General features: G+C 49.0%; 1 protein-coding gene across 1 annotated transcript in view; it reads left to right on the forward strand.

The window, feature by feature from the left end:
* tmem67 (transmembrane protein 67) overlaps positions 1-13,402 on the forward strand; it is a 439,599-nt gene that overhangs the window by 369,779 nt on the left and 56,418 nt on the right. The window contains exons 22-24 of the mRNA XM_072468028.1: positions 4,036-4,176; positions 11,071-11,151; positions 11,250-11,366. Coding sequence (XP_072324129.1) covers positions 4,036-4,176; positions 11,071-11,151; positions 11,250-11,366 — 339 coding nt within the window. The remainder of the gene's footprint in view (positions 1-4,035; positions 4,177-11,070; positions 11,152-11,249; positions 11,367-13,402) is intronic.

The following is a 13,402-nucleotide window of genomic DNA, read 5'->3' on the forward strand; positions in this document are numbered from 1 at the left end:
AGGATCGTGCAAAGTCGGACCACTCTTGGCTGTAGAAACATGGACCGTTGTCACTCATTACTGTGAGTGGTTTGCCGTGCCTGGCAAACGTCTCTTTGCAGGCTTTAATCACTGACTTGGACGTGAGGTCCGACAGTTTCACCACTTCCGGGGAGCTGGAGAAGTAGTCAACCAAGAGCACGTAATCACACCCATTTGCGTGAAAGAGGTCTGTTCCCACCTTGGACCACGGAGAAGTCACGATCTCGTGCTGTTGCAGTGTTTCCTTGGGCTGAGCTGGTCGAAACTTCTGGCATGTTTTACAGTTGAGGACTGTGTTGGCAATGTCCTGGCTGGTGCCAGGCCAGTAGACTGCCTGCCGAGCTCTGCGTCAACATTTTCCGACCCCAAGGTAACCCTCATGGATCTGTCTGAGCACCATGGCTTGCATGCTTTGGGGAATGACGATTCTATCTAGTTTAAGAAGGATCCCCTCGACAACTGTTAACTCGTCCTTAACGTTGAAGAACTGGGGGCACTGCCCCTTTTGCCAACCATGGGCAAGGTGTTGCATCACGCACTGCAGTAGAGGATCTTTGGCAGTTTCTTTGCGTATCTGGACAACTCGTTCATCAGTGGCTGGGAGGTTGCTGGCACACAACTGCACTTGTGCCTCGATGTGGCGAATGAAGTCGACCGGTTCACATGGCCTGGTGATGGATCGGGATAGGGCATCCGCGACGATCAGCTCCTTGCCCGGTGTGTAGACGAGTTCAAAGTCATATCGGTGGAGACAAAGAAGAATTTGCTGCAGCCGAGGTGTCATGTCATTTAAATCCTTCTGGATTATGTGGACTAAAGGCCTATGGTCTGTTTCCACCGTGAACTTTGGCAGACCGTATACGTAGTTATGAAACTTGACTATTCCTGTCAGGAGACCCAGACACTCCTTTTCGATCTGGCATGCCGTTGTTCGGTCGGAGTCGTGGCCCTGGAAGCGTATGCCACTGGAGCCCAGGACGAGGAATCATCTCGCTGGAGGAACATCGCCCCAATGCCGTCCTGGCTTGCGTCTGTGGATATCTTGGTATCCTTGGTTGGGTCAAAGAACAGCAGTACTGGGGCTGTGGTGAGCTTTGCCTTCAGCTCAAGCCACTCCGCTTGATGTGCGGGAGGCCACTGGAACACTGTCGACTTTTTAACGAGATGCCGGCGGGCCGTGGTGTGGGATGCCATGTTGGGAATGAATTTTCCAAGAACATTTACCATCCCGAGGAAGCAGAGGACCGCCTTTTTGTCTTCTGTTGTCTTCATGGCATTGATTGCCAGCACCTTGTCGGCGTCAGGTTGCACACCTTGCTGTGAAATGTGGTCACCTAAAAACTTGATAGCGGACCCCCCAAACGAGCATTTGGCCCTGTTGAGCTGGAGGTCATTTTCATGAATCCTCTGGAAAACCTGTTTGAGGCGAACAAAGTGATCCTCGGGCGTCGTGGACCAGATGATCATGTCGTCCACGTAAACTTGCCGCCCCTCGATGCCCTTCATCATTTGCTCCATTTTGCGATGAAATACTTCGGAAGCTGAAATGATATCAAAAGGCATGCAGTACGCAGCAGACATGGCTGCGCTGCAGCTGGGATCGCTGGCTGTTGTTCAGTGGAGCGGACCTGCAGAAGGCCGCGTAGTGCCCAGGCTTTCCACACTGTAGACATCGCCTGCCTTTGGCTGGACATTGCCGGTTTAAATTGGCGGAGCCACAATTCGGATACGTCATGACGCTGACATCAGCACGTTCTGTGCGCCATCGCATATGCACAGTGCGGTCGGCCGACGTTCGCGCATGTGCCTCAGGGTCTTCGGCCTCATCGTCCACCCGGTTGTAGCGCGCATGCGTGGGGACCCACGAAACGGCCACTCTCCTCGATGCTCAGGCCTTGCATTTTCGCTATGGCCTGCACCCTTTCTGCCTCGTGGGAGGCCAGTTTTGCAGTTTCTGCCGCCCTGATGCGGGAGTAGCGATTTCTGGCATGCTCATGGACAACGCACGTTTTGATGGTGACAGAGAGGGTCAAATGTTTGATTTTGAGGAGTTGCTCCCACAGGGAGTCGGACTGGACCCCGAAAACGGTCTGATCCCGGATCATGGAATCAGTCGTCGAGACATAATTACATGACTGCGCTAGGATGTGGAGATGGGTCAAGAAGGACTGAAAAGGTTCATCCTTACCCTGAAGCCTCTGTTGGAAGATGTACCGTTCAAAGCTCTCATTCACTTCAATGTCGCAGTGGCTGTCGAACTTCAGCAGAACTGTCTTGAACTTTGTCTTGTCTTCGCCATCGGCAAACGTAAGTGAGTTATAGATGTGGATGGCGTGATCCCCCGCAGTCGACAGGAACAGCGCAATCTTTCTGGCATCCGATGCTACCTCGAGGTCGGAGGCCTCGATGTACAGGAGGAACTTTTGTTTGAAGACTTTCCAGTTGGCGCCGAGGTTGCCGGAGATCCGAAGTTGTGAAGGAGGCTGGGTGGCTGCTTGCTGGTCGTTGCAGATGCACTCGAGGTAGGTTCGTTAGGATTAATAGCACTCTGGGACCATGATGTGTTAAGTAAGTTGGTTCAACGTTGACTGCAACTGGATGCAGTGAAACTAGAAACAGGAGATGGTCCAACACTGTTTTATTGAACTTCCTGATTTATTTTTATTTTTTTCAAAAAAATATACTTTATTCATAAAATCTATACTAAACATTACAGAACATGTCGAATTGTCTTGACTGTATATTTCCATCAGAGTTACACATTCCCTTGACTTTCTTCCATTCAATTTTGATAACATTACACACATATCGCTCTTTACGTTACAATTCCTTCTTAAACATTTACATTGTCATGTTTCTTTTATACATTGGAGTATTAATAACCCAGACCGAGGGGGGTTTACACTGTTACCCGCCCCTCGGTGTACATTTGCTGGTAAGACCTTACACAGTGGTCTTTCCCCATTGCGCCTTGGCGGCAGCTGCCACATAGTCTGCTGTGAGTTGACACTCTATCAATCTAACTGATAGCCTCCTACTGGCTTGACCAGACTAACTCTCTACCTCATGATGATAGTGCTCACTGGCTTGTGCACTCTTACTATCTCAGTAGCTGTGTCCTGCAGAGAGAGGGAGAGTTTTAATGCCCTATGTGCTTTATAGTGGTGGTGTCCTGTCTGGTGATTGGTTGTTATGTGTCGTGTGTGTTCATTGGTTATCCTGTGTGTCAATCACTGCCTGTCTGCATCTCATTATATACATGAGTGGATATTATGACACTCATCTCTGTCCGAAATGGTTTCCCCTGAATCCTCAGACTGTGACCCCTAGTTCTGGACCAACCTTCCCTGCATCTACCCTGTCTAATCCTGTTAGAATTTCATAAGTCTCTATGAGATCCCCCCTCATTCTTCTGAACTCCAGCGAGAACAATCCTAACCTAGTCAACCTCTCCTCATATGACAGTCCCGCCATCCCTGGAATCAGTCTGGTAAACCTTCGCGCTGCGCCCTTCTGCCTTCAGAATAAACATACGTTTATTTTATTTATTTATTTAAAAAATACTTCCATTCAAATGTTAACAATCACACAACACAACGGTTCCAACTGAAATAACCTCAAAGCAACCCCCCCCACACCCATTTAAACCTACGTTTATATCACCTTCTCAAGATTCCGGAAGAATTTTTAGTCATCAACATTGTTCCTTCTTGATCGTGAAGGAAGGGATTTATAGACAAGCAGGCAAAAAAGCACATTATTTAGCCTTTAAATGGTGACATCAGCAAGGAAGCTTACTGCTAGCTGGCTTGCATAGATCATACTCCGCCATCAGGATCTGGAACTTTTGTTGCAGTATTTCTGTGTAGTTTTGCAGTGGATGTGGTTTCATAATGTAAGGCTATGACATTCAGGATGCTTTCTGACCAAACATGGATTTTATGTTTTCTGCTAGTCACATGATATACATATCATGAACTGCAAATCCATTAATTTAGTTTTCTTTTTTCTCAGGTTGTTGGTTTTGCAAATCTAACTTCAATGAGTCCTTATTCGAATTTAAAAAGAACTGCAGAGAGCGATGTTGTCCCACCAAGCCGTATTCTCAGATTTGGCATGGCTAGTGGCATTTGGCTGACAGTTGGTGTTATTCAGGTGGGAATGTTCTTTAATCTGTGCTTTTATTTGTACAGCAGGTTAGCCTGAGCACGAATAAATATGAATTGATTGGACAGAGAGTCAGGGTGAATTTGTAGAGGGTCGATCATGTCTAATGAACCGAATGAACATAGAACATACAATGCCGAAGGAGGCCATTCGGCCCATCGAGTCTGCACCGACCGACTTAAGCCCTCACTTCCACCCTATCCCCGTAACCCAATAACCCCTCCTAACCTTGTCACTAAGGGAAATTTATCATGGCCAATCCACCTAACCTGCATGTCTTTGGACTGTGGGAGGAAACCTGAGCACCTGGAGGAAACCCACGCAGACACATGGAGAACGTGCAGACTCCGCACAGACAGTGACCCAGCGGGGAATCGAACCTGGGACCCTGGTGCTGTGAAGCAACTGTGCTATCCACTTGTGCTACTGTGCTGCCCATGGATTTTCTTTTAGAAATTAACTAACATGCACAGCCCTGTCCTGTGTGCTGCCTGCGAGGTGTGGCCTCATCAGAGGGATGGAACTCGGGGGAACTGGTGGCCACTGTCCCCAATCCATGCGACGGGTCCGGGATGGCACATAACACCCCTCCTCCCACTCGGTGCCCATAGGGTCATGGGGCTCACCTTGAGATGGAGGGGCAGCTGGTTCAAGCCCAGCTGCCCTTGCTTCATTGGCTCTGCCAGCCCTGGCGGCTCCCCATGGCCTGCACCATGGTGTCAACCCCCTCAGCAATGCGCCACAGAGACTGGGACATGCTCTGCAGCGCTTCAGCAATGTCCACCTTTGACTGTGATAAGCTCCGCAGCACTTCGGCACTCCTAACTGAGAGGGGGACATGTCCTGCAGAACCTCATCAAGGTTAGCCTGGTACTGGGTTACATCCCCCAGTGAGTCAGACAGTCTGGCAAAACCCTCAACCATGGCTGTCCCCGATTGCATCATGCCTTGGACACCCTCAATAATGGTGCTATCGTTGTGCACCAGGCTCTCCGCTGTGGTCGCCACCCTAGCAATGTTGACCTTGGTGCCACATATTGTCTGCTACATCTCCTGCCCCTGTATGGACCTGCCAGGTCCATACAGGCGCAGGAGATATTGCAGGCAATATGTGGCACCAAGGCCAACATTGTTAGGGTGGCGACCACAGCTGGGTCCTGGGATCCAGCAGACCTCCAACTACTGTCTCACCTGGGGGTTCTTGCTTCCACCAGGTGTGCATCAGCAGCTGTGTGGTGCTCACCAGATTGTGATCCAGAAGCCTGACCACTAACGTTTCCCACCAAGGTGCATGTATCTGCACTGGTGGAGAGTGGGGATGTCAGCTGTGATGTATCAATCGTGTCTTCTTCAGAGCACTCCTCTGAGGTCTTCCCCTGGGAGGCTGGAGAGGGGGTCACCCGGAATGGGCCAGCACCGTCGGCTAAGGACCTGTGGAAGGATGGACATGTGATCAGTGGGAGGAATGGGTCAGCCAGTAATGCAATAACAACTCACGTTTGACAGGTCCTCCAGCTTCCGCCAACCTCCACGTTGGGGACCGCTCTGTCCTCAGCCACCCCCGTCACCTCCGGGGCCCGTTCTCGAAGGTAGTGAGGATTCCTAATTCCGGCACACCTCCGCCAGTCTGGGCCCTCTCCCGATGATTGTGGGAGAGTTTCTACTGCGAGGACACAGAGAGAGCATTGTTAGCCACACGTGCGGTTCACAGTGGTGGGAGGGCGGTGTGAAGGAAGAGTGGGGGGATCAAAGGAAGAGGGGGGAGGTGAAGGGAGGGTTGGGGGCCACATGGAGAATTGGGGGGTGGATGCTCAAGTGGGGGCAGAAAGGACGCGGGGGGGGGGGGGGCGGGGGCATTGGTGTTTACTCACACCTGCTGCCCGGTGCAGGTCGTTGTCCTTTTTATGGCACTGGAGGTTAGTCCTCCTGGTCACGCTCCAAGAGATTACAGACGCTGCCACCTCATCCCAGGCAGCACTAACTACCCTGTGGCTCACCCTCCGGGACCCTCGGGGGAATAGGACATCCCTCCTGGCCTCCAACGTGTCTAGAAGCCAGGTCAGGCCCGCATCGCCGAACCTTGGGGCTGATCTTCTCGGCGCCATGGTTGCGAGCTGACTGGGGTTGGCTGAGCAAGTACTGTTTAAGTGCTGCTCAATTTTGTTAGTGGGGTGGGCTGGTGAGCGCGGTCCCAGAAAATCGGCTGGTGAGCCTTCATTTGCGGCGAGAAGCCCGTGGGGCCTTGTTGAGTGAACCAATTAACATTGAATAACATTGCTGGCCTTGCTGGGCCGAGTGTTGGGAAGTTTGCAGCAGTTACCGCTCGCTCCCACATATTAGAAATCTTTCTGGAGAATCGTGCCCTCTGGCTCTGTCTGCCTGACTGGCATGATCATCAGTAAATGAAATGAACGGATAGGCACATCAGTGTGGCGAATGTATTCACCGGAATATGAGCTGTCTGTATAGTACTGTGACCTATGATCAGGAAATGGTAATACGATCTACTTCCAGGTATTGTACTAGAACCCCGGTGGGCTCCGCCGCCCCGGGGCGATATATAGACCTGCCACCTGTGGGCGGCACTCATTTGTACAGCAGATACTGGCAGGCAAGTTCCTGGATAATAAAGCCTTATGTTCACTCGTTCTCATAGTCTCGCAGTGAGTTGATGGTATATCAATTTATTATCCAGCGACATCACTATGGAAGCCGCTCTAAAGCCAGATAAACTCAACGCATGAGCAACAGAAGCTAAGGAGATTTCTCCCACTGGCTTCGCTGTTTTGAGGCCTACCTCGACTCCTCCGCAACGCCTCCCCCCAAAACCCTCAAGCTGCGCCTCCTCTATGCACGGGTGAGCCATCAAATTTCCGTAATGATAGAGAAAGCTGCCACGTACGAGGCAGCTGTCGTGACTCTGAAGCCCGTAAATGAGGTGTTCACGTGGCACCTCCTCGCTATTCTCCGTCAACGCGCCGGGGAATCGCTGGACGAGTACCTAGAGAACATTACCCTACTCGTCAAGAACTACAACTATCAGGATGTGAAGGCCGAGGAGCACATGAAGCCCCGGGACACCTACGTGGCTGGGGTCCGGTCTAACTACGTCAGGCAGTGCCTGCTGGAAAACGGGGCCACTGACCTGCAGGACACGGTAAAACTAGCCACCTCGTTAGAGGTGGCCTACCAGAGCCTCAGCGCATTCCCCGCAGACCCAGCAAACCCCTCGTGGGCACCACCGACGCGGCCTCCACCAGACCCAACTACGTCACAGGCCTGTGCCGCGCGGCTGCCCATCCAGAACGGGGAACCGCCGTGCTACTTCTGCGGCCAGGGTCAACACCCCCAGCAGCATTGCCCAGCCCGCACCGCGACATGCAGCGACTGTGGCAAAAAGGGACACTATGCCAGAGTCTGTCTGGGCCGACCTAAAACCCAGAAGCCAAAAGCTTACCAGGCCCGACCCACGGACTCACAGGCCCACAGACCCCACAATGTGGCTGCGTGCCTGCCGGGAACGCCCCCTTCAGACGCGTCTTCAGCCTCGTGCGACTCGTGTGGGCGGCCATCTTGGCCGCCAGCTTCAACACCGACCGACATGTGTGACCAATGGGGGCGGTCATCATGGTCGCCATCTTCGACTCAGCCCGACATGTGCGACTTGTGGGGGTCGCCATTTTGTGACCCTGATACCTCCGACCACGCAGGCTACCCGCAGTTTGGTGCAGTCACCCTCGACCAGTCGCGGCCAAAGCACCTGAAAAGTTCTATGATGGTCGTCCGGGTCAATGGGCACGAGATCCCCTGTCTTTTCGACTCCGGGATCATAGAGAGCTTCATTCACTCCGACACGGTAAGGCGCTGCTCCCTTCATAGCTAACCCGTATCCCAAACAATCTCCCTTGCCTCCGGATCCCATTCGGTACAGATCCGGGGGTACTGAGTACGCCCATTTTAAACTGTACGTCCTCCCTCATCTCTGCGCGCCCCTACTGCTTGGACTAGACTTCCAATGCAGTCACACATCTGAATATTGCATCTATAAAAACCCTTATGTATGGGATGCTGTCTCCAGATGATGCCTGGAAGGACCCTGAGGCAAAGAAATTCAGGGCCACTGTGACCTTCAGTACAACAGACATTGGGTGTCCACCAATACAACTTGAAGTAATCTTCCCAGCCAACTTGTCAGACAGTGATGAGATTATCTCCCTTGAAGGTGTCATTTGAAGGTGTGTCATCCTTTGCCACTATGCTCTGATGATAGGATAGTGTTTTTGTGCCTCATCCACAGGTCCTTGCTAAGCAGCAGGTTCCACAACTTCCTCGACCACAGGATGCACCTTTTTTTGGTCGGCTTTCCTCCTCCTCCTCCAGAATATACAATGCCCAAGCGGACACTCATCTCAGTGTCCAGTACTGAGGTGCAGAAATTTGGATTAACACCTATGTCTTGGCACTTTTCCCTGACAATATTTCCCCATGAAATCTCAAAATTATTATGAAGGTAACTTACAAAACTAGAGAATTCTCCCAGCTTTGCCAGCAGACTCTTCTGCTAAAGCCAGCCACCGTTTCACTTGCAGCCTTTTTATCTGCCTTTGCAATGCTACTTCATACCTGACATAACTCCTTGTGATCTTTTGTAAGGGCCCCGAAGAATCCAGCATGAGTTTTAAGGATACAAAATAATAACGTTTATTTACTCTAACAATATATACATAACAGTAGCAGTAACTTCCCTTGCTACCTTCTCCTTCCTCCTGGTTCCTGGACTGGCCAGTTTATTTATAGTAGGAGTTTCTCCGCCCCCCTCATTGGGGAAGTTCATACTCCCATAGGATTGTGGGATAGTCATTAGTCCCCAGCCAATCGTCAGTAGGCAGGTTATAACATGATCCTTTTTCCTTGCTGCCACTGAATATTTGGGGTTGGGGGTGGGGATGGCAATGTAAACGCTCAGTCTGTGGTCTGTTAACAACTTAAAGCTTGTTAATTTGTTTTTTAAAGAATCATGTCAGACTTTGAATAAGTGCAGTCCAGGGGTTATGGGTTAGCAGTCCTGATTTCCTGTACAATTCACCCCATGGTGCTTATGTTACTGGACTAATAGTCCAGCCCCTGAACAAATTACCCAGAGACATAGGGCACGTGGGTAGCCACCTTGAGGAGGAATGGCTGCCCTGCTGTCAATTAACTGTCAATTGGCTATGAATAGGTTGGAGATGGGATTTCTGTCCCACAGGAACATAAAGCCCCCCCTGCGGAAAGCTGCTGGCCAATCGGATAGCTAGCAGTTTTGTGGCCCCAGCAGCACCAGGTGGGCGCAGTGGCCACAACTAGGACTACAGGCAGTCCCAACTGGGGATTGTCACATGAGTCAGACGTCAAGATATTTGAAAAAAAAATTTAGAGTGCCCAATCATTTTTTTTCCAATTAAGGGACAATTGTAGGGTTGTGGGGGTGAAACCCATGCAAACACAGGGAGAATGTGCAAATAGACAGTGACCCGGGATCGAACCCGGGTCCTCAGTGCCGTAGGCAGCAGTGCTAACCATTGCGCACCGTGCCGCCCCAGACTCCAAGATAATAATATTAATCTTTATTCGTGTCACAAGTAGGTTTACATTAACACTGCAATGAAGTACCGTGAAAGTCTCCTAAGTCGCCACAGTCCGGCACTTATTCGGGTACACTGAGGGAGAATTCAGACTGTCCAATTCACCTAACAAGCACGTCTTTCGGGACTTTGTGGGAGAAAACCGGAGCACCTAGAGTAAATCCACGCAGACTCGGGGAGAATGTGCAGAAGCAAAGTATTTCGCCGGAGTCAGGATGGCAAGCCCTGTGAAGGGGGTGGGAAGCTGGGCTTCAGAGGCCAGGAGTGGGAGGGTGAAGGAGGAAGCATGATCTTGGGAGTGGTGCTTTAAATGGGTGCAGGAAACCTGCAAAGAAGATCTTCCTCCCCACACCCCTAGCCAACCCCTTGCCTAACACCAGCTTGCACAGCTAAGACTGCCCAGCTTCCTGCATGGTGTGGACCTCTCCCTGCCATGGGTAAAACAGCGATGGTGGCAGAAAGGCCACATGCTGGATTTTATGATTTTAACCTTCAAACTGACCAGTGGAGGAGTATAAATCTATCCCCTGATTTCAAAATCTCATTACAGCAGCTAATTAAATAAATCTGAAATAAAAAGATAGTATCAGACGACAATGTAACTAACAGGTTGCCATAAAAGTCCATCTGGTTCAATAATGCCCTCAGGGAAGGAAATCTACCCTCCTTACCTAGTCTGGTTTATATGGGACTTCAGACTCACAGCAATGTGACTGACACTTAACTCCTCTGCCAGACGACAAGCTGCTAATTTGTATAATAATGGGCAATAAATGCTGGCCTTGCCAGCAACATTCACATCCCATGAATTAGGTCGGACATTTATTCTGCTCCACAAGTGTCAGATCACAGGGCTTTGAGCAGAAATGAAGCTCATCCTTTCCAATGGGTAACACGTGGTGACCTTCATCATCACATCTGTGGAACCCCACCATGATGCATTGTATGGTCAATGTCCCAGCTTCCATCATAGTACAAAGGAGCACCTTATCATTCAAATAAATCTATTTAGAATCAATAGAAATAATTAACATCAAAATTAATCATAATTCTTTATAAGTATTTCAGTATGAAATTTTCTCTTCAAATGTTTTGCAACTGACAATTACTGAAATTTCCATGAAATAAGGTAGGTCATATATATTATGGAAGTCATTTTGTGAACAGGTCAATATAATATGTGATAATGAAGAGTGGTAATTTTTGATCAGTTTGAAATGTCGCTTAAACTGACAAAACATGTATGCCTTGTTTGCAGGTAGTTTTCTGTACAGGTATTTATGAACGATTTGTGGAAGACAGAATAAGTCAGTTTATTGATGTTTGTTCAATAAGTAATGTGAGTATTCTATTGTAATTCAATAAGATTTTACAAAATCGCTTTTTACAAAATTAGGCTAGCTATTTGATCTTGTTCTGCATTTTTATTTTTTTTAGATCTCTGTCATGATTTTCTCACATAGATGCTTTGGATATTACATCCATGGGAGGTCTGTGCATGGTCAGGCGGACACCAGCATGGAAGAAATGAACCTTAACCTAAAGAGAGAGGCGGTATAATAACTTATTGTACAATCCTGAACAAATGATGGAAGAGAAATAGAAATAGCTCTACCTCTGTCTGAAAATTGAAAAGTGATTGTTTTAGCTGAAAAAAAGTCTTCCTAAAATAATAACTATATTTTTCCTTTCAGTTTAGAAGTCTGTTGTGTACTCCAGAATATTCTGTTTTTAGTTCAGGTTTTCTAGCATTTGTACTTCACATATTTATTCAGAGCTAAATGAATCCATGATTTCTTTCAATTCGTAAAGGCATTCGATTATACCTATTTTATGGAATTCATATTGAAGTTATTTTTCTTTGCAAAGCTTGTCTACTTTCAAGTTAAAGTAAAGTCGCCGTAGTCCCAAATAACCATAAGCTGCTTTCCCCTTTGAGGGAGAGAGCTGACTGGCGGTAAACTGGAGGACTACACACCTCAGGTGAGGGGGGATATAGAGAACATTATTATAGAATTTACAGTGCAGAAGGAGGCTATTCGGCCCATCGAGTCTGCACCGGCTCTTGGAAAGAGCACCCTACCCTATCCCCATAACCCAGTAACCCCACCCACCACTTAGGGCAATTTTGGACACTAAGGGCAATTTATCATGGCCAATCCACCTAACCTGCACATCTTTGGACTGTGGGAGGAAACCGGAGCACCCGGAGGAAACCCACGCACACACGGGGAGGATGTGCAGACTCCTCACAGACAGTGACCCAAGCCAGAATCGAACCTGGGACCCTGGCGCTGTGAAGCAATTGTGCTATCCACAAGGCTACCTACCGTGCTAGGGAAGGTGAGGCCTTCATGAATAACCTAGGCTAGTATGGGAATTGAACTCGTACTGTTGGCCTCACTGTGCATCATAAACCAGCCAGCCAGCCAACTGAGCTAAACCAGCCCCCTACTTTCAAATTACTCCATTACTCAGAAACAAGCTGTTGTGTTTTCCTTCATAATTATCTAGTATGTAATATGCTATCTGTTATTACAATTATACATTCATACTGTTCATAAAATAGAACCGCAGATTGACTAAGCTTGTATGTGAGTGCTCAAGATGCTCATATTCCTATCCAAATGCTTTATTTCCCGCTAACCCAGCACACACAAGAATGTAGGATGAGCAGAAATTACCTCCACTTAAATATTAAGAAGACTGAAATCATTGGGCAGGATTTTTCAGATGGGCGTCCTACCACCGAGAAAGTTGGCATGGAATGCATCCCTGCTGATGTCGGCAGCCATTTAACACATCATGGAGCATTAATTGGCTGGAAGAAGGATTTCTGCCCCTCAGTCAGAAGGAGGTTCTACCTCAAAGAGCTCTGTTGTTCCTGCAATAACTCCAGAAGTGGTAGTCACTGCTGAGACTGTAGACGGTCTTGGAGCTCAGGAACAGATGAAAGTGTAAGTCTCATGGCAGGGATTGGAGGAGGGGGGGAACCTAGTTGGCGGTCGAGGGCCAGTCGAATGGAAGTTCAGGTTGGAAAAGCCATGGGGAGGGCCCTGCTCGAGAAATGGGGCCATGAAGGAGCAATCCCCCACATCCCTGCCTTAGGCTAAAACAAGGTGTAGCACCATCGATCACACACGAGGCGAGACGGAGAGAACTTCAATCGAGGCTTTATTGAGCAGACTTGTTCAGACTTGTTCCCCAGCAGCTCAGTCACAGAATGCAGCTGCGGGGAGTAAAACGGGTTCTTATATCCCGCCTATCTGGGTGGAGCCCAGTAGGCGGCAAATCCAATCGGGACCCAACGTCTGTCCTCCAATAGCTCCTCGGCATTCATGGTGTACCATATTACCCCTAATACATACCACCACATTTTCCCCTTGTTAAAAAAGAACCCGGCGGGGTGGTGGGTGGTATGGTGGTAGGGGTTTACAGGGTCGGTGCCTTAACCATTGAACTATATACAATCATGCCGCTTTTACTGGGCCACTGAATTATTCACATTTTACCCGATTAGCAGCGTTAACTATTTACAACAATGCCGCTATACTGGGCCACTGAATTATATACATCTTAAGTCGATTCGA

Source organism: Scyliorhinus torazame, chromosome 11 (genome assembly GCF_047496885.1).
Source record: "Scyliorhinus torazame isolate Kashiwa2021f chromosome 11, sScyTor2.1, whole genome shotgun sequence".
NCBI classification, from domain to species: Eukaryota; Metazoa; Chordata; class Chondrichthyes; order Carcharhiniformes; family Scyliorhinidae; genus Scyliorhinus; species Scyliorhinus torazame.